This window comes from Astatotilapia calliptera, chromosome 13 (assembly GCF_900246225.1).
Source record: "Astatotilapia calliptera chromosome 13, fAstCal1.2, whole genome shotgun sequence".
In the NCBI taxonomy this organism is placed as follows: Eukaryota; Metazoa; Chordata; class Actinopteri; order Cichliformes; family Cichlidae; genus Astatotilapia; species Astatotilapia calliptera.
The window spans coordinates 8,946,032-8,966,090 of record NC_039314.1 but is presented as its reverse complement, the minus strand read 5'-3'; the positions used below and the strand labels follow the sequence as shown (position 1 = coordinate 8,966,090).

The following is a 20,059-nucleotide window of genomic DNA, read 5'->3' as shown; positions in this document are numbered from 1 at the left end:
GCCATTGCAGGGCAGGGTGCTGTAAACGGACCAAACTTCAGTCAGGAGAACAACTTGGATAATACATCCAGAATACGAGGTTAGTCATTCATTTATTGCTGCAAGGGCTACATCGTAAGGTTTTAAAAACGGAGCTATAAAATGAATAGTGGTAATAAAAACCCAGAAAAACCGACAGTGACTACTGCATCTCTCAGAGGCTTGTTCAGATTAAATAGAACAAGTTTAAAATCATTTAACTAACAACAGCCTTAGTTTGGACGCAAGTTTATCACGTCATCACTTAAAGACCGAATCCGGTTGTTCAGTGATGACGCGACGAATCCTACTTCCGGGCCTAAAGTAGTCTGCGTTCAATATGGATTTTGTGTTGTTAACATGTTTAATGCTTTGTATTTTCTTATATTTGATCTCAAAAAGCTCCTAAAACAGTCAGTGATCACTGCTGACCTCCCTCGGCTTTTATTACCGCTAATCATTTATTTAAGCTCAGTTTTTAAAACCTTAGGATGTAACTACAGCCCAGCCCATGCAGCAGTATATGAATGACTAACCTCGTATTGTGGATGGATTATCTCAGTTGTTCTCCTGGCTGAAGTTTTGTCCTTTTACAGCACCCTGCCATGCGATTACATTTGTTCCTTACCACCGAAAACACTCACGTTAACTTTTATCGAGTGGAAAAAAAGTTAGCTTGTTCATATTATGCTAGCATAGCTGTGTCGCTAGCGGTCATGTAGCACATCATTATATACCAGCTAGCCAAACTTCAGTAAGCCTACAAACGTCACTGCTGTTTCGTTTTCTGTCTTCATTTATGTTGGAAGTGATAACAGAGATGTACGTTTTAATTTGTTTCCAAAACCCCGCAGTCAGGACATGCTATATTGTATTTAGATAGAAGCTAGCGAGCTAACTTCCTGCTAACTTCTAACTCCGTTAAATGTCATAAATTCCATTTTCATGGATGCCTGGATGTTAAACTCAATTGTTACACCTGGTAGAGCAGAACGCTGATCATTTTATTAAAGATGAAAGACTTTAGACTGTTTTTCCAACTCTCAGTAATGCCATAGTGATCGTTGGATATATGGACCAGCAGCGGAGTTTAGACCCAGACACGGCTAGTGACGTCAGACTGAACAACCGGATTGCTACTCAATCGTAACCAGGGGTGGAGCTTAGTAAATGTGTCAGGTGCCTTTAGAATGTTGTCATAGCATTAATAGCATAAAACATTTTGTAAGATGCTGGCGAGATGCACACACAATTGCCGTGGCTTGCAGTGGATAAAAACAGAGGACAGAAAAGGAAAAAGAGATTATTTTCTAAGGTAAGGACTGCTCAGCAAGTGAGAGATGATAAAGTGGAAACGTAAAGGTGACAAGGCAGTGACGTTAATGTTAAACTTTTCTAAAAGCAGTGTGGACTTGTACTTCTGTTGCTGTTACAAAAGAAAATTGAATTATATATATATTACTTCAGTAAGTTTTTGCTCTGTAGTAGCATATTATCTTACTGGATTTGTAATAATTTTACTGAAGTAAAGAAATGCTCCTGTCACTGATCATGGAGATAAAAGACTGTTCCAGATTGGCATCCCTCCTTATTTATTTTGTCTAACTGGGTTTAGGAGACAATGGCATTGTACATGGGTATTTGTAATTCTTTTGGTGTGGTATAACAAAGCAAGTACTTTCTTACAGCCCATTCTTACACCAACCATGTTTAAACATTTTGCAGCCTGCCTCTAGACAAAGTCAACACCCTATAACAGAGACATGAAAATGTTTGTATCTTAGGATCTGGTGTTGTTTGTTATTTAGCTACAGAAACTATGCATCTATGTGTACATGTGTGTGTGAGTGTGTGTTTGTTTTAATTGTATTTTATGCTTGAAAGCACACTTGAATTTGTGTCATCCATCAGTAAAAAAAACACACACTGGCACTTTAATGCTTCTCTTTCCTGAAAAAAATTGAGACTTGTGCCATTTCAGAGGCTCCTGGAGACTGGGGAAAATTTGTTATTTTACAAAAACATGAAATTTTGAAATATAGAAACCAGGTTGATTGTTGCTAATGTGCCAAAGGCCCTTGAATACTTTTAATTCAAATGAATGTTGTCATAGTATTAACAGAATGAAACATTTTTGTAGGATGCTGGGAAGATGCATACACAATTGCTCTGGATTGCAGTGGAGAAAAACAGAGGACAGAAAAGGAAGAAGAGATTATTTTCTAAGGTAAGGACTGCTCAGAAAGTGACAGATGATAAAGTGGACATGTAAAGCTGACAGTCAGTGTCCACGTTAATGTTAAACTTTTCTAAACACAGTGTGGACCTGTAGATGTGTTGCTGTTCTAAGGTACCTGCTTGCTACTTAGTGTGAAATGCTTTCAACAGAAAAGTAAATAATTAGCTGTTATTCAAACGTTATTTATCACTAATAAATTAGGCCATGGTTAGAGGCTGAGATATGAAAGATATTAAAGGCAAAGAATTCTTGATTACAATTTATGGAAGACATTTGCAAGACAATAGATAGAATTGGCTTTGGTGCAAATTTACAAAAGATTTAAAATATATATTTGTGTGTGCGTCTGTCTTTGTGTGTCTGTGTGTGTATGAATGAAATTATTCTTGAACTGTTATGATATAGGCATTTAATTCAGTTACCAGATTTCAGATTCAGTTACCGGAGCTGTAAGAGTAACAATAATGGTAAGAGTAGCAGGTGCGTTTGGAACAGCATCAACAGGAGCAGGAGAAGTGGTAGGAGAAGCTGGAGCCATAAAAGTGACAGAAAAAGAAGGAGGACCAGGAGGAGCATGAGCATCAGGACGCACGGTCGAAACAATAGGAGCAGCAGGAACACAAAGAGGAGCAGGAGAAATGACGAGAAGAGTAGGAAAAGCGGCAGAAGTAGCAGGAGCTGCAGGAGCGACAGAAACAGAAGGAGGAGCAGGAGCAGCAGGAAATGTGTCAGGAGCGGCTGGAGATGCAGTAGTACCGATAGGAGCAGCAGGAACACAAGAACAAGCAGGACACATGAGAAGACAGAGCTGCAGGAGGGACACGAAAAGAAGGAGGAGCAGCAGTAATCATTAATAAATACAACATCATATCAAAATAATATGATGTGTTTCTATATCAGTCAGTGTCATTCAGCGTTTTATGTCACTTCAACGTTCAGCACTTTCTGAAAAGATGAAGAAATCTTTTCTCCTTAAAAATATTTCTGGGTCAAGTCAAACATGATTCTTTGTTTAAAGCTTATTGTATAGGTTTATTTTTAAATATTGACCCTTGAACTCTAAATTTTGGTTTGATTTAAAAACTGTTTGTCCCAGCTAAGAAATGTTACAAAAATTATTTTTATTATTATTATTATTATTTTGATCTCAAGCAGACCTTAAAAAAGTCATCCATGGATTCATTACATCATGCTTGGATTATGGTCATTTCCTTATCATGAGCTTCAGCTAAAAGTACGTCTGTCATGGTCTACATGCCTCTAGCGCAGATTTTTTTTTGCTTTTCTTTTTTCTTTAATCTTGCTCTCTGTGTCTCTGTTTTGATTTCTCTGGAATGTGTATGCGAGTGCTTAAGTAAGTAAGTAAATTTTATTTATTAAGCGCTTTTCATAGAAAGTCACAAAGTGCTGTACACAAAGATTCAAATAAACAGAATGTTAAGTAACAAAACAGACAATATACGCAATATAAAAGGTTAAATGTAAATTTAAAAAAATTAAAAAGTGCTGATCAACAGAAGACTTGTTTAAACAGAAAAGTTTTTAACTGCTTTTTAAAGGATTCCACAGAGTTAACCAAACGTAGTTGTATTGGTAGACTGTTCCACAGCCTTGGGGCCACAGACTGAAAGGTTCTGTCCACTTTTGTCTTCAGTCGTATACGGGGTACAACCAACAAACTATCTGTGAGTGGAGACAACGAGCAGTGGTGTATTTGTATTTGGCATTGTATAAGCTTGGATAAATAACCTGGGGCCTGGCCATTTAGTGCTCTGTATGTCAAAAAACAAGAATTTTAAAATAAATTCTAAAATCAATTGGGAGTCAATGTAAAGAATATAAAATTGGAGTAATGTGAGCTTGCTTGCTAGAACGAGTTACTAGTCTGGCTCCTGCATTTTGTAAAGCTTGGAGGCAAGAAAGAGATGATTTGTCAAAGCTGGTAACAGAGCACTACAATAATCTAAACGGGATGACACAAATGCATGAACAATTGTTTCCAGTTCACCTAAGGAGACCGTATGTAGCAGTTTAGAAATGTTCCTTAAACGAAAGAAACAGGAACGAGACAAAGATTTTACATGTAAGTCAAGGCCCAGAGAAGAATCAAATGTTACTCCAAGATTTCGAATATTTGACTTAGCAGAAGGACAGTAAGAAGCAAGAACCTGACTGATTTTAGAGTGTAGCTCAGGAGGAGTTATGATCATGGTCTCTGTCTTGTTCGTGTTTAAAACAAGTTAGTTGCTAGAAAGCCAATCAGAAACCTGAGTTAAGCACTGGACTAGGGTGGACAGCCTATCCATCTGATGAGGCTTAACCTCCTAGGACCTGGCGTCCACATATATGGACATCACATTTTGGGTTATTTAGACCAAAATACTAAACTTTGCTCTACGGGGGCCTGATATCCACTTACGAGGACATTATACTGCCACTGTTCTATCGAAATTTTAAACGAATATCCTCATATGTGGCTCTCATTTTTCTTAGAAACAAAAATTAGGTAAAAAAAAAAGATCTGGTAATTCTTTGTTTTTACATTCATCAGGTCCCAATCGGCCCAAATATCAAAGAGAAATTAAAAATGCATGTAATGGAAGAGTTCGGGTCATAGGAGGTTAAAGGACATATGCAGTTGAATGTCATCAGCATAGAAATGCTAAGAAATGTCACTAAAAGATTGCATAATGCCAGCTAAAGGAAACATGTAAAAAGAAAATAATTATGGACCCAAAACTCTGCCCTTTTCTGTAGAGAGCATTTGAACTGGGTCCAGAGGGCGTCCTAGAACAGAGATTAGGTAGGGTATTTGTGAATCTGTACAAGATTGTGACATGTTCTTTTAAATGACTGGAGCTAATAAATGAACAAGATTCTGTGCTAACTTTATTAGCTGTTCTTGCTCATTGCCTGCTGTGTTTGACATGACGGTACAGTCTGTTTTGTTAAAGAAAGCTGCATTGGGACTTTCAAATAATATACTGAGCTTTAAAATGAATAGTGGTAATAAAAACGCAGAGTAGTTTGGACCCCGGTTTATCACGTCGTCACTTAAAGACCGGATACCCAATGGCCCAGACTGTACCAGGTGTTTTGCATCTGTGCATTGCATTTTTAAGTGACCCACTAAGGACTGTCTGGTATGTTGTCCAGGTGGTCAGGAAAGCACTTTCTTTTAAGTGAGACCAGGTCTCAGAGGTTGAACCCACACATATGGAAATGAGCTGGAGAGAGCTGCTGAAAATCCTCTGTGTTCTGTGCATTTATCTATGTAAATTACTCACATTTATCACCTGTCTGCATGCACCTGATCACTGTGAGCCAAATAAATACCCTTGCTCAGGGATGAGAAATGATCTCATAAGAACACTGAGCTGTTTTTGTATTTTACATGGCTACTCATTGACTACTGCATTGTAACACATTTATTTGACATTCAGCCTGTCTCACCAACTCACTTTGTTTCAGTGCCTTTTGCACAGTTCCCTGTTCTTTCAGCATCTATGGCTGACCCACTTTCTCCAAAGATATCAGTGGAGCTATCAGTGGAATCAATAAACAGACCACAAACTGCATCGACGTTTCCATGATACAACACAGCGGCCTCATTGTTCGAAGGCGCTGACCTGAATTTGCTTCTTGTTTACTAAAGCATACAAGTAAGGTAGAATGAACATTTTTCTTTTTTTCTTTTGAAGACTAATAAATTTAAAAAAAGATTGATTGTATTGTAATTTAAAGGCATATTTCAAGAGAAATATGGTTGCAAGAAAAATCTTCACAAAAAGAAGATGAAGAGGTAATTTCATGACACAGTTCAGTTGTGAAGGTTCAAAAATTTCACAATTATATTAGCAGTTGTAAAATGTTGTTAAATATAGAAGTGGTAAATATTCAGGTGATAGAAAAAGTAACTTCCACGTCAAAGTAACGAGTCACGATTAACATCCCAAATTTTCATGCCTTACTGAGGAACTAAACGCACAAATTTATGTGCCATTTGAACGAGTCAAGAAATTCAATAGGAAGAGATTTGACAGTTCTAAGACATGATGCCACAAGGTATACGTCAAGTTTTTATTAACACTGGAATAAGTGTCTGTATATTTTTGAAGACATTTGAAGGAGTTTTGTTTCAAGCATTGTTTCAAGGTACCAAAATTTCTGAGAAGAAACAGAACCTAAGACAAAGAGATGACTCCAGCACTCCTCAGTGGGATGAAGCCTTCAGAAGAGCATTTCAGCATTGTATAAAGGAAAAACAACACCTGGAGAACATGGTTAAAGAAATGCAACAAATTTATGAAGCCAAGATAGATTCTGTTTTGCCCAAATTCATTGTTTGATGATTTGACATAGAACATATTAATAATTGCTAACATTTAACAGCATTCATAATATTCCACATATGGCTTGAACAGGATGGCTGTCATTACATGGCAGTGACAGACTTCAAATCTGTCCTTTGGGTACCTGAGTGAGTGAGTTGATTCTGCACAATAATGGGAGGGTATAAAAGCGAGTCTGTCAACAGTCTGTCAACAGTTTGCATTTTGTCCAGATGTAAGGAGTGGCAGTCTGATTTTTCATTCTGAAGGGCTTAAACAATTCTGTGTATGTTTCTCTGCTTGTCTGTTTTGCTGTAAATAGTTCTGCTCAACATGATTAAGGCTTTGGCTCAGTTTTCAACTACAACTATATTGTAATTTGTGAAAATTTGTTTTGAATTGTTCGTAGAAACTACAATAGGTCATCCTAATAATTACATAGCTGTTGACAGTAACATTTGAATGTGTACCCAGCTGAAAGAGGAGAAAACTCAAGTGGAGAAGCAGAGAGAAATGAAGAGCATGAAGCTGAATACGAAGACCTGCAGTGCAAGCTTCAAGAACAAGACCAAGAGATACAGTCCAGGCTCCAGAACATGGAGAAGAAAAACGAAGGGCTTCAAGTGATAATGAATGAAGCGCTCCAAAAGAATGCACAACTGGAAAATGAGAAAGAAGAAAAGGAAGCTAAATACAAAGACCTGCAGGGCAAACTTTACGAAAAACACCAAGAGATGCAGTGCAAGCTCTAGAACACAGGTGTCGAACTCCAGGCCTCAAAGGCCTTAGGTTTTAGATGTGTCCTTAATCCAACACAGCTGATTTAAATTGCTAAATTACCTCCTCAGCATGCCTTCAAGTTCTCCAGAGGCTTCGCAATGAACTAATCATTTGATTTAGGTGTGTTGACCCAGGGTGATGTCTAAAACCTGCAGGACACTGGCCCTTGAGGCCTGGAGCTCGACACCCCTGCTCTAGAACATGGAGGAAAAAAAACAAAGGGCTTCAAGTGATGTTTAATGAAATGCTCCAAAGAAATGCACGACAGAAACAAGACAAGGAAAGACTGGAAGAGACAGAGAGAGATGCAACATCTTCTCTAAGACTTCCAGGGGAAAAATATTGAATTATGAGTATTTTACAAGGAAATAAATGACAAAAACATTGAAATTGAGTACAAGAAAAAAGAACTGGAGGAAATATGCACTGAAATGCAGAGTATAATCCAGGCAATGGTGAGAAAAGATACCCATTTGCAGGGAACTTAGCGCAGTATACAAATACTGAAATGCAAAAGGAGAAGTGACAACAGGAGAAAACCATCAAGACATCCCGTCTGCGCTTCAAGAACTGCAGAGGAGACATCAAGAGTTACTGGCCATCCATGACAATGTACAACAAAAAACACAACGACACGCACAATGAAAAGAAAGTTCAAGAATAAAAATATAAACAATTGCAAGAGAAAAACAAAGAACTTTGAGAAAGTATCAAGAAAAATAAGAAAAACTGAAGAAAAGGTGTAAAAAAAAAACTTTAGGTGCAGCATGAAGAGCTTTTCCAAGAGATGTGAAGTATCGTAGTGCAGAACAAAGATCTCCAAGAACTGTGCCTGAAAAAGAAGAAAAAGCACTTCAGGTTTTTCTGGAAGAAAGAATCTGCTGCTGCTTCAGTTCAGCCTTGACAAGACTCCACCCATCTTCCTCCAACAGGGGCAAATGATCCAATAATTCACTGTGCTTCAGAGTCGTATTCAATGTTAATATTGTTTAGAAACATTACTGATGGTACTGAATAACTTAAACTTTATTTTTTTATGACTGTATTAAAATGAGTTGACAGGCAATAGTTCTAGAATAATTCTCCTTTATTTGACAATAAAACTCAAGTAAAGTCCCACTTTAACCATTTGCTTTTATTTTATAAAGAAATATATGTATTTGTTTGGACTAATCCTTTTAAGGGTGCCAAATGAAAAAAGCATGAAAACAGGAATGCGGTCAGTTAGAACAGAATATGTTGTTAGAATATTTTGGTTTGAGTGAAAGTTTAAACAAGTTTAAATTTTAAACTTTGCAGTTGGTGGATAAATGATAATGAGTAGGAATGCAGGTGGGGATGATGAAAAATGACCCAAAGTGGATGTTGTTCATTGTAACTGAACTAAAACCACGAAAAACATGATTTGTCTATAAAAGCCTCTACCTGCCATGTGGGTGTCTCTGAAAAAATAACTTTTTGTTACACATGAATAGTGATTTTGTACACATTCCACATCTGCAAATAAAAGAAAAGGACTGAATTTTTATAGATGTCACTACAAATATGTTTCTTCCTTCTTCTTCTCAGATTCCTCAGTTTCTGTCTTTAGCATTGTCGAGTTTAGACCCTCAGTGGGGGTGTTAAAGTATCCCTAAAAGTACCATTCTCTTCTATTGTTGCACTTTCCCAATTTCTCTGTTGGAGGCTGTACAAGTTACAATAAAATTTGCAAATATTAGTATTGTTCAAATGGTAAGTGGTGTGAATATTCGAGCTTTCACGTATAAATTTGATTATGTGGATCAGAGGAAATTCAAAATAAATTCCAACCTGTCCACCCAGTTCCTGTTTTTAAAGTCGTTGAAGATGTATCCTGTACAATCATTCTACCCTAGAAAAAGAACTGTTAAATGAAGTTATTAAAAGCCCCACATTACCATGACATTGCCTGTGATGAGTGTATGTAAACTTCGGACCACAACTGCACATGCACCGTTTGGACTTATAATTACGTGGTACTCAATGTAATCACAAGGAAACTAATCTAGCCTTGTGTACACACTAGCTAGCACTAACTAGCTTGGCTATTAGCTTAGTGACACCTAGCACATTGCTAACGACAACAAAAACTGGATTTTTCTTCCTCTGAGTTGCAGAAAACATTTACATTTTTAAAACTGTCTGAAATTTAGTAATTTAAGACTAGAGGTATAAATGTTCTTGCTTAGGAGCTACACTGACGTCCAAGTAAACAGGTCAGTAACAGCTGTCTTATTTAAGCCCAGCCAGGCATGTGTCATATGGGTGATTAGCTGTAGCGAAGCTGTCATCATTAAGCATAACAAGTTTTTGCTCAGGGAGAGGATAATAATGTAGCCCACTAACCTTCTGTCAAACACGGGTCAACTCACTCACCCTGATGAGGCGTTAGGACAGCTGTGGACATTTCTGTTACTAATAAGGTCACGCTTTTTAAAAGGTTTAAAATGTCTGAAACATGTTTACCCCTGTCCCGCACCAGCAGGCACCTATGTGTTGCAACGCATCATGCAAAGGGACAGGTTGGATTCCTTCAAGATGTCAAAGGAGATCACTAATTTTCTTAGTCCCCAGAAGTTTCAAGAAGAGTTCCAGTGTTGGAGCACAGGTAAAGAAGGCTGATGCAAAGAGCTGGCCATTCACATCAGCTACTAGCGCTTCCATGTAAACTTAAATGGAAGCATAAGCCGTCATCTGTCAGATTTAGTCTTGAAAAGCACGTGGCTCTAGGTGACCAGTTGTATTCACATACTTTTAGGACGTAAGGTTTTACAGGATCTAGAGTTTGATTTGTAGGTTGATATTTCCGCATTTATACTTTGGCCAAATATCCCTTTATGTCGAAGGTGATGTGCAGACCGCTTTAGGAAAGGCGAACATTCAGCCCTCAGTGAGACTCTCTTACATAAGTTACCTGCTTACACAAACACACTCAGGAAGAGAAATTGCAAACTAGACCCAGTGCCCAAAAAAATGTTTGCATGTGGTCCAGAGCCAAAGATCTTGAGCCACAAAACCAGTCCACATTGCTTGCTGGTCACAACACAGAGCCTGTGTTCACTTCAAATGCATACTGAACCATTCATCTATTATTTCATATGGGCTTTATATGAAGGTGTTATCCAAAAAAATGGTATTTTAGACAAAAGTGCTGCACTTTTGTCCTGAAAATAAAAAGCTGGCAGATAAGACCAATAATATAAAGTGTTCATTTCCTCTATGCAATTTCAGACAGCTCAACTGGACAACTTAACACTGTAACACCATGCACTATTTTAGCATAATTATATTTTGAGCAGCAATCTGTGGTTATAGCAGGCTTGGCTGTGGAGTCATGAAACAGTTAGGTGCAGAGGGAACAGTAAAATCAGTCTGGTCTTTGTCTGAGGTGAACTTAGGAACTGTGGTCTCTGTTTACTTCATGAGAGCTTTGCCTCACATACAACGTGTAATATCCACATTTTAATTATAACTTTTTCAAAGCATCTAACTGTAGCATGAAGCTTTAAGTTTATGTCATTGGGTAAAAAGATTCCCCGCGGTGTTTAAACATATTCCTCACTTGTGTGAAATTATATTTGCGCAGAGTGACGAAGCCTTTGAAGCATAGGTGTGAACATGTTGTGGGCAGGCATTCGTGGTTTGTGTTTTTTTTAATGGGACCTATCCCATCCCATCGCCAGTAAGCCAGCTCGATGTTCCTTGAAATGCATATACTATTATATATTGTACATATATTTATTAGTTTCAGATGTAGCCATTCTTGTATTTTGCTTGTTTACATTATTGTATTTTGCACAACTCTGTTGCTTGTGAAGCTCGCACACAAGAATTTCACTCACATGTGCTGTACCAATGTACCTGCACATGTGATGTGACAATAAAAGTGATTTGATTTGATTTGAAGTTTTTTCCCCTATTTTATGTAAAATATAAATGGCTTGGTTCTTATATAGCAGTTTTCTGCTTGAGCACAGCTATTTCACATTCACACAAGCACTGTTCTTATGTCTAAGTGCTTTCTATCTAACATTCACACACATTCATACTCAGTATCTTGCCCAAGGATAATTTGGCATGCAGACTGGAGCAGCCAGCGATCAAACCACCAACCTTCTGATTAGTAGATGATCTGCTCTACTTCCTGAGCCACTGCAGGAAATTTTAAAAGGCTTCAGCCTTGCAGAGATTATTATTCATATTAACGACCCAGCACACAGGGGCATGGAGAGGCAGTAAATAGCTTTACTTCTAATCCATTTATGATAAATTGTAGAATCACCGTCACTACTACCAGCCTTGCTAGAGGCCACCTTTTGAGAAACCCCCTCGAACAATTTTTATTACAGATTTCCTGTAGATGTGAAAATGTATTTCTACGAATGCCACGCATGGACTAGCAGACGAAAATGACAGGCAAGCCATTTACTTTCATACAATCAGTCCCTGTGTCTGTCGTTCAGTGACAGGGAGGGAAAAAGTACGCACACTTTTTTTCAAGCAGATCCTGTATTGGTTTCTTGACCTGGTGAATGTCCCCAGTGAAGAGAGGCTTTGTGGCCTTCAGACAGCTCTTAGCCTTTAACACACACCTTCATAATAGCATATGTGTCTGTGATTTTCCATTTGGAAAATTGCTTGCTCTGTCTCTGGCTTTGCTTAAGACAGAGCGAGATCGAGAGAAAGATACAGTGACCTACTGTAGGTGCACCGTGATTGCCCAGCTTTGTGAACTCAAACACGTGCCAAGGTATACAGGTGAGCGCTAAGGTAATCTTGTCGTCTTCCTGTAATGTGGCAACACTTAAGCACTGTGCGGTGTATGGTAGGTGCCAGTGCTTTGTGCTTAACTCAGCAAAACCTGTATTTGATTCATGGATTTTTGTCAGAACAGAGCCCACATCTCTGCACAGCAGCTGACAGACCACAAGATGCCAGCTTCACACATTTATCCTCTGTGGACAGATGTCATTGTCTTTAGCTTTGTCCTTGTAGATTGGATGTGGGGTCTTCTTTGTCCTTTGTCCTTTAGCAACAGTTTAATCTCAGGAGCAGCTGCACTAAACAATGACTTTATAACATGCACTCCTAATCATCTTAATTTCACTGTAGGAGGATAGCTTTCCAGCCTGCTGCAGGAAATTGATATCAACAGTGTCATGACTTCATATTATGCGAACAAAAATAGGAACTTTAACATCTAGCAACAGTGTCATTCTGAGTCTCTGGCTGAAGGTATGGTGTGCAAAGACTGCATTCAGTGTTTGCTGCTGGACGGGTGACAGTTGGGGTCAGAGGTTCATTTTCCCCTTTGGCTCCTTCCTTCTCTTGCTCGCTGGCTTTCAGAGGCTGAAAGAAGACGCGGAAGCACAGAGGCATCTGGCATCAGAAGCACAAGCAGCCCTTCCCACCACATCCTGAACTGTGGCAGCCAGAAGAGAGAAACAAGGTGCACACTGTGAACTAAATACAAACTGAGGGGGGGGTGTTCAGGATACCCCTTTGGTGGGTGTGTCACCACAGAGAAGTTCACTGTGAAGAGAAGAAGGAGAGAAGGTGGACGAGGGGAGATGTGCTGCAATTATAAGTTTTCACAGAACAAAACAATGTTAATCAATAACACTGCACCAGCATCTGTTGGTGGAGCTAAATAAAGATCGTGTTTCTGAAGTGCCAGATGTTCTCACTCTGACATCAGAGCACATTTCTCAGTGCACACATTAGCTCAAACAAACTAAATTATGCTTCATATGATATTTCTGGGGTTTAGTGTATGTTTAGATGAATGTCATCTGTGTTTAGACAACGTGTGGTTACTGCAGCAGGTCTAAAGTCATCACCTCCTAAATGGAAGTACAGAAACAGGAACACAACTCTTGAGAGTAGTTCAGGAGTTGGACTAAAAGTGTAAGCAGATATTTGAATGGTCAAGATGGAAAAGCTGACAAAGCTCAATTTTATTAGTATCCCAGCACTTTTTTTTTTATTATTGTTTTTGGATTGATTTTTGTTACCTCCACAGATGTTCTTAGTAGTGTTTACATGTGTGCGTGTCATTCTGTTAAAATGATGGGCTTGAAATGTTCTGAATTGACCCCTAAAACGTTGTAGGGGTGTAGAGCGTAGTCATGTTAAAACTCCATTAAAATTTGGTTACATCCACCAAGGTCTTCTAGGTTAACTTAATGATTTATTGATCAAAAGATGGCAAAAATCCTTATAACTTTAACTATAATTCGTACAAGTGTGATGTTTGCTGTCAGGATACAGAAAGTACTGCATGAAGACTTCAAGTATCATCACATTTGAGCTCTCATCTTTTCTTCAAGTCAATAGATTGATCTGAAACTCTATTTCAAAGTATGTTTCTTACTGCCATTCGCAACATTTAGGAAATTAGACTTTTGTATGGGGATTCTAAGTATCCAAATATTACATCACATTTGACCTCTGACCTCACTTTTACATTTCATATCTCTTTCTCTTTCAAGTTGACCCCAAAATGTGTTATATCTATGACAAAAGTATTGTTGAGAGAATGAGAATGAGCTGCCTGGTTAGAAATATACTGCAGCATAATATTACAGTTTATAATAAAGTCAAGTTATTCATGTACAGTTATTTAAAAATCAGTATCTATTATCCAGTAGATACACCTACATTATGTTTATGTACTAAATACAATAAAATTTTCTTAAATGTAAATGCTGCCCAAACACTTGATGTTAGGCGCCTGTTAATACTGGATAAGGGTAAATACATTTCTTATTTATATTTTTCAGAACATTATTAATAGTAATATATTGAAATTTTAATACCAATTCTGTGCTATTGCCCAACTGAAAAGCTTCAGTCATTAATTCCTGTTTGGCATTCACACAAACCTGCAGGACACAATTCAAAGAAAATGCACAAGATGGCGTTTGAAATTGTTCAGCACCGCTTTGATCTCTGCTGAGGGCTTTAAGATAGCTTTGCTTGAGACGAGACCTTTGTCTTTAAGCTTTACGAAGCCACTCTGAAAATTAGACTATAACCCACTGAACCTTTCCCTGTTGCCTCAAATTTCCACCCAAAACCTCTATCTTCTTAGTTGTTAAGCAGTAGATAGGATTACAGCTGCAGTCATTTGGACAGTTAGTAGTGAGGTATTAGTGACTGTGTCTAAGCTGGATTTAAAATGAACTGACCGGTCATCCCTGCTCGTGTGTCACTGCAGTGTCTACTGAAAGCAGAGGAGAGCAGGGATTTTGAAGAGGACAGAAAGAATTCATGCATAGGCATCGAAATTCAGGCCATGGAGCTGACGCTGAAGGCTTTCACTCTGAAGGTGGTGAATATTCCATGGAGGAATAATAACCTGAGCACCCTGCATACAGACCCTCCTCTGTCTGATCAAGGACAGACCATCATTGGAGTCTACCTGTTAGTGCTGGGTAAGTAAACCACCATACGCTAGAATGCAATGTTTATTTTTTGCATTATGTGTATTGTTTGCAGATGAAATATGTTTACTTGGATTGTACGTTATGCTACTGTGTCAGTATTGCTTGATATACTGTATTTCCTACATTCGCATGAAAGAGTCACACATTATTCAAGTGTCAAGAACAAAACCGACTCTTGTTTCCAAAGGCCAGTCCACAGCTGACACCCACAGTTTGGTTTGGACCGTGCCAGCTAAGATAGTCGAGAGATTTTGTGTAACACAGAGTCTGAGATATAAAAAGAAAGGGACCCTGTTGGCTTGTTATCTGACTACAGAGTAAAAGGGTTTAACTCTGAGCTTCACGGGTTATTCACACTATTGGAGTCACTTCAGGATGAGATCCAGAACTAACAGCAATGATACATACGTACATGTTCCTATACTGTATGTAACATATTATCTAATAGTACTATACTACTACATATGATACAATATGATAAAATATAATAAAATAAAACACCATACAATGTCATATGCTACCATAAGATTTAGTATCCTATGCTATGTGGTTAATTAGGTATCCCCTGAATATTCTGTGTGCTTCCCTCCCTGCAGGATGGCTGTCCTGGTTTGGAAACAGTTTAGTGATGTTTGTCCTGTACAGGCAGCGGGCCACACTTCAATCAACCGATTTGCTCACCTTAAACCTCGCAATCTCTGATGCCAGCATTTCAATATTCGGCTACTCCCGGGGAATCCTAGAAATATTCAATATCTTCAAGGATGATGGATATTTGATCACCTGGATCTGGACCTGCCAGGTAAAAGCCAAACTCGAACAAGACTTCAAAATACTGACATTTGGAACAACAAGTCTTATCGCAGGAGCTATGACTGTGCAGAGTCACCAAAAAACCATCCGTGTGCATCTGCTGTCTTTGGCCAGCCCTCAGTTAATAAAGTACATTAAAAGAATCTGTGGAAGTGTAACAGTAAGGTGTATATGCGTGTGGGTGTGTGTACGTGAAAGGGATTATTCTAGTAGACATGTGGGCTGGAGGTTAAATCGTGATAAGATTACCATTGTGGAGGCCTTTCTTCTAGCAGTAGGGCACCTGTCAACAACCAAACAGTGAACGGTTAAGAGCTGCTTTGGTGGCTATTTGTTGAATTTTATACCTACATGCACTTATATTGCAGGATCTTATATTTAACCATTCATTTCTGTGTTTTTCTCTTCCTACAGCCTCAGCTTGAAAAGAAATATTTGTCATACTTTAGCTTGGAATTCATCCAGGATATTTTCTTGCTCGAAGCCAGGCGTGGTAGAAATTGTGATTTCCGTGCTGCAGCGAGTGAAGTCTCTGAGGAGTCATACAAAAACAAGCCGGTGTAACCAGAATATATTTTAGTCTGGAGAACGTAAACTTTAAAAATCTAAGTGAAAGAGATACTGTAACTCAAGCTCTGCTGCTCTTAGGCTTCCCTACACTCACAGAGATGATCTCATATCTCAGTCATCCAATCTCCGGTGAAAGAGAAATATTGGGAAGGGAAGTACCCCACCTCTCTTATTTCACCTTCCCCCAAGAGAAGTGGGCTAAGGCAGGGAGCCTCAGACGTAAATAAGGGAATCAGGTAAAAAGTGACAGAAATAGTGGAGAAAAAGAATAGAAAGGTGAAGGAGACAGGCATGTGAGAAGCACATTACTGCATGGAGCGTGATGGGACATGAGCGAGCTGCAAGCTGGGCCTCATCCCCGTGTTTCACACTCGGTGGGGCAGGACATTATTAGATATGAAAGAGCCTCTCAGGATCATGTGACATTACAGAAGGAAAGTTCGGAGGAAGAAATGATGCAGCAGTGTAAAAGGTCTATGAAAGTTTACATCACCTTCTTGAGAGCCAAATAAAAGACAGATTAGTTGCACTAAACTGCACTAAACCACTATTTTTATTGCAAAGGGTCCTGAAATTTTATAAGAACTAAAATGAAACATAAGATTAACGCTTAATAAAAACCATACCAATGTTAGTAAGATAGTTTTCTGCCAAATGAGGGTGAAAAAACGTGATGCTTGGAAGTAATAGGATTACATTTAAGGAAGATCAAGAAAGTAATCAGACCTCAACTGATCCCCATCACCTGGAAATGGCACAGCAGGAGCTGGGTGTTACATAGTTGGGGCCAGACTGAAACACAGTAGCATCATTTCCTTTAAGAAGAGCTGTGATTAAAAGATTCCCAAACATTGGGCTGACTGCAACAAAGCTCCATGTGTTGCCATATTTGAGAGTCAAATCAAATTTTCCTGTGATATAAGTTAATATCTACAAATTAGCAGACGCAGTAAAGATTTTCCATTTTAGCATCCTCTTATTGAACCTGTACAGCTTACATCAGAGGAAAGGCTCTGTGTCTGGAGCATATTGACCAAAAGGGAGGAAGAGCTCTTTATCTGAAGCATCTCTATCTGATAAAATCTAAAGCAAACTCGGCAGACAAAGGTCTGACATTAGACAGGCACTGGCTCTCTACCCCGAGGCGTCACTGACCACTCACAGATATTTTGAAGACGTGACATCAGGAACTACCAGTCCATCTTTCTCTCTCTCTTTCCATCCAGGTGGACGGCTTCTTCACGCTGCTCTTCGGCCTCGCGAGCATCAACACCTTGACGGTGATCAGCATCACCAGATACATAAAGGGATGCCATCCAAACAAAGGTTTACAGCTTTAGCCCAGCCTTTTGGCCTTCCTCGCATTCCAGCAGCAGTCTCTTATCTGACAGGAGAGTGTGGTGTTTTTAGTGCTAATGAAAGCTCATTACAGGCTTCAGCTGTGGAAATAACGACCACTCGTCTCCAGCAGTTTCATTTTTATTTCTCAAAGACATTATTAACTTATTTTGAAGTGAGATTTGCTATTTTGGGGGTTGCAACTGATGTTAAAAAATGCCTTAATTATGCTGGAAATTTAGTTGAGCAACTGCTTCTGCTGTCGGCGAGGGATAAAGGATTTTATTGTTTGTGGCTGCTCATGTTAACCTGAGTGTTTTTACATTTGCCGTTAAACTATGGACATTAGTGGTAAATGTGGTGTGGCACCAGCTGCGTTTGCTAAAACCTTCGCTCTTATACTAAATCTAAATCTGAAAAAACCCCACTGCATGTGTTTTTGTGTGCAAATGAGTTAGGAGAATGAAATGTGCAGGTAAACCAGTGCAGATAATACGCAAAATACAGCTCAGTATTAAAATCACTGAAATCCTTGAAAACTGCTCTGCACGTATAATATGGGATATTTAAATTAGACGTTTGCTCGTTGCCTGGAAATAGAACAAACTATTATTTTCTTCCCTTGAACACTTTATCAACAGAGGCCCTTTTCAGTCGCAGATGTCAGCAAAGGCTGTTAAAAAAGAAAAGACTTCATTGTTCAACAAAAATTCATAGCAAGTCAAAAATTCTGCATCTAACTTTTTCTGTTGCCAAAATCATGACCTTTAAACTGTTTTTAAACTGCAAACAATCCTGCAGTCAGTTCCACGGTGTGAGAATAGCAGGCTGTACTCATGTTACTTGTCCTTGCTCTGTCTTCTCGCAGCTCATTGTATCAGCATCAACACGATTGCTGTGTCACTAATCTGCATTTGGACTGGAGGGATTTTTTGGTCTGTTGCTCCACTCCTGGGCTGGGGCAGCTACACAGGTCTGTTTTATGCATCGGACTTAACGGTGCTTCATGCAACATGACAACAGAGCCGTGATCTGACCTTGTATCTCGTGTTTCTTAGATCGAGGTTATGGAACTTGTGAAGTGGACTGGTCCAAAGCCAATTACTCCACTATTTACAAGTCCTACATCATATCCATCCTGATCTTCTGCTTTTTCATCCCGGTGATGATCATGCTCTTCTCCTACATCTCCATTATCAACACAGTGAAAACCACGAATGCTATGTCAGCTGACGGTTACCTCACCGCCCGCCAAAGGAAAATGGAGCGGGACGTCACAAGGGTAGGACAAAAGGAAAATAGTCGAGTCTAGTTGTGGAGGGTTTATTGAAAGGCTTGATTAGAAATGTAAAAAGGGACTCTTAAAAGGTCTACTTAAAAGCGCCCGCTCGGTCATAAACCTCCTTTCACGTTACTCAAGTGCTGACAATAGTTTCCTTATGTGTCTTTTCAGATTTCCATTGTAATCTGCACTGCTTTCATCCTGGCCTGGTCACCATATGCAGTGGTGTCTATGTGGTCAGCCTGGGGCTTCCACGTGCCAAGCACAACCAGTATCATCACCCGCCTCTTTGCCAAGTCTGCCAGTTTTTACAACCCGCTCATCTACTTCGGCATGAGCTCCAAATTTCGCAAGGATATTTTGGTACTTCTGCCGTGCGCGCAAGAGCACAGCGAGGTGGTGCACTTGCAAAACATCACGCCAAAAGCCGAGGCCCCGCCCCCGCCTGAATCACTTCCAGGCCAGAAGCTGGAAGTGAAAAGTGCAGCTGCAGAGCTGAACCAATCTGAGCACGACAGTGATTCGGGGGTCAACAGCCCTCCTCAGACTCCTCCGTCTGACCCACAGGTCTTCCACATCGACGTGCCCTCTTACACTGAAACATCAGAGTACTGGTGTGACAGGCTCTGAAGACTGTTTCCATTTCACCTCAACCAATACTTGAATTCTATGGGGAGACTGGGAGTATTTATTTATTTATTTTTTTGTATGTTATGGTCTTATCCATCTTAATAAATTGTATGTGCAACCAGTGTTAATAAATTATTTTAAGTTTCATCCCTGCTGCAAAGAGTATTTATTTCCAGGTCCTGTTAGGAGTGTTTTAACAATCACTCAAACCAAACTGGAACAATGCATGTGTTTTTTTAAAAGATGCCCAGCTCATGAAATCTGCAGTCAGTAAAATAGCGAGACAAGAGATGCACAACAACATCTGGAAACACTGAAGTGTCCTTAACTCAACCGAAGCAATGTGATGGCACAGTATCCTACTATTTCCCCCGTGTCCCCTGAGGGCATTCATACCCTCAGATCTACCTTATATCCTGCAGTCCACACTCTGTTGAGAAACAGCGTTTTATTTCTCAGTGTGTTTACGCATCACTCACAAGGAAATGGTTTTATTTTAAAGGGGCCGATTCCTTCTCATTTCCAACTCCAAATTCTCTTCTAGAGTAGCTTTGCGTGCTTTATTATCTCATCCTCAGCCTTGCTACAG

At 39.3% G+C, this 20,059-nt stretch overlaps 1 protein-coding gene and 1 long non-coding RNA gene across 2 annotated transcripts; both read left to right on the top strand.

Moving 5' to 3' along the window:
* The first annotated feature begins 1,163 nt into the window (after nucleotides 1-1,163).
* Nucleotides 1,164-3,156, top strand: LOC113035334 (uncharacterized). The gene is made up of 3 exons (XR_003274338.1): nucleotides 1,164-1,333; nucleotides 2,159-2,245; nucleotides 2,663-3,156. It is a non-coding gene; the product is annotated as an uncharacterized LOC113035334 (long non-coding RNA).
* An 11,407-nt stretch (nucleotides 3,157-14,563) lies between these two features.
* LOC113034485 (visual pigment-like receptor peropsin) lies at nucleotides 14,564-19,617 on the top strand. Its single transcript, XM_026189018.1, has 6 exons — nucleotides 14,564-14,825; nucleotides 15,434-15,639; nucleotides 17,447-17,546; nucleotides 18,427-18,531; nucleotides 18,617-18,840; nucleotides 19,012-19,617. The coding sequence occupies exons 1-6, from the start codon at nucleotides 14,687-14,689 to the stop codon at nucleotides 19,468-19,470; spliced, it is 1,233 nt and encodes a 410-aa protein (XP_026044803.1). The 5' UTR covers nucleotides 14,564-14,686; the 3' UTR covers nucleotides 19,471-19,617.
* Nucleotides 19,618-20,059: the final 442 nt, after the last annotated feature.

What these genes read in the sequence shown, in the direction of transcription:
- LOC113034485 (XM_026189018.1), top strand. Translation starts at nt 14,687, where the DNA reads ATGGAGCTGACGCTGAAGGCTTTCACTCTGAAGGTGGTGAATATTCCA. An exon ending in AGTCTACCTGTTAGTGCTGG is followed by an intron (nt 14,826 to 15,433) that starts GTAAGTAAACCA and finishes CCCTCCCTGCAG; the next exon opens with GATGGCTGTCCTGGTTTGGA. An exon ending in GGGATGCCATCCAAACAAAG is followed by an intron (nt 17,547 to 18,426) that starts GTTTACAGCTTT and finishes GTCTTCTCGCAG; the next exon opens with CTCATTGTATCAGCATCAAC.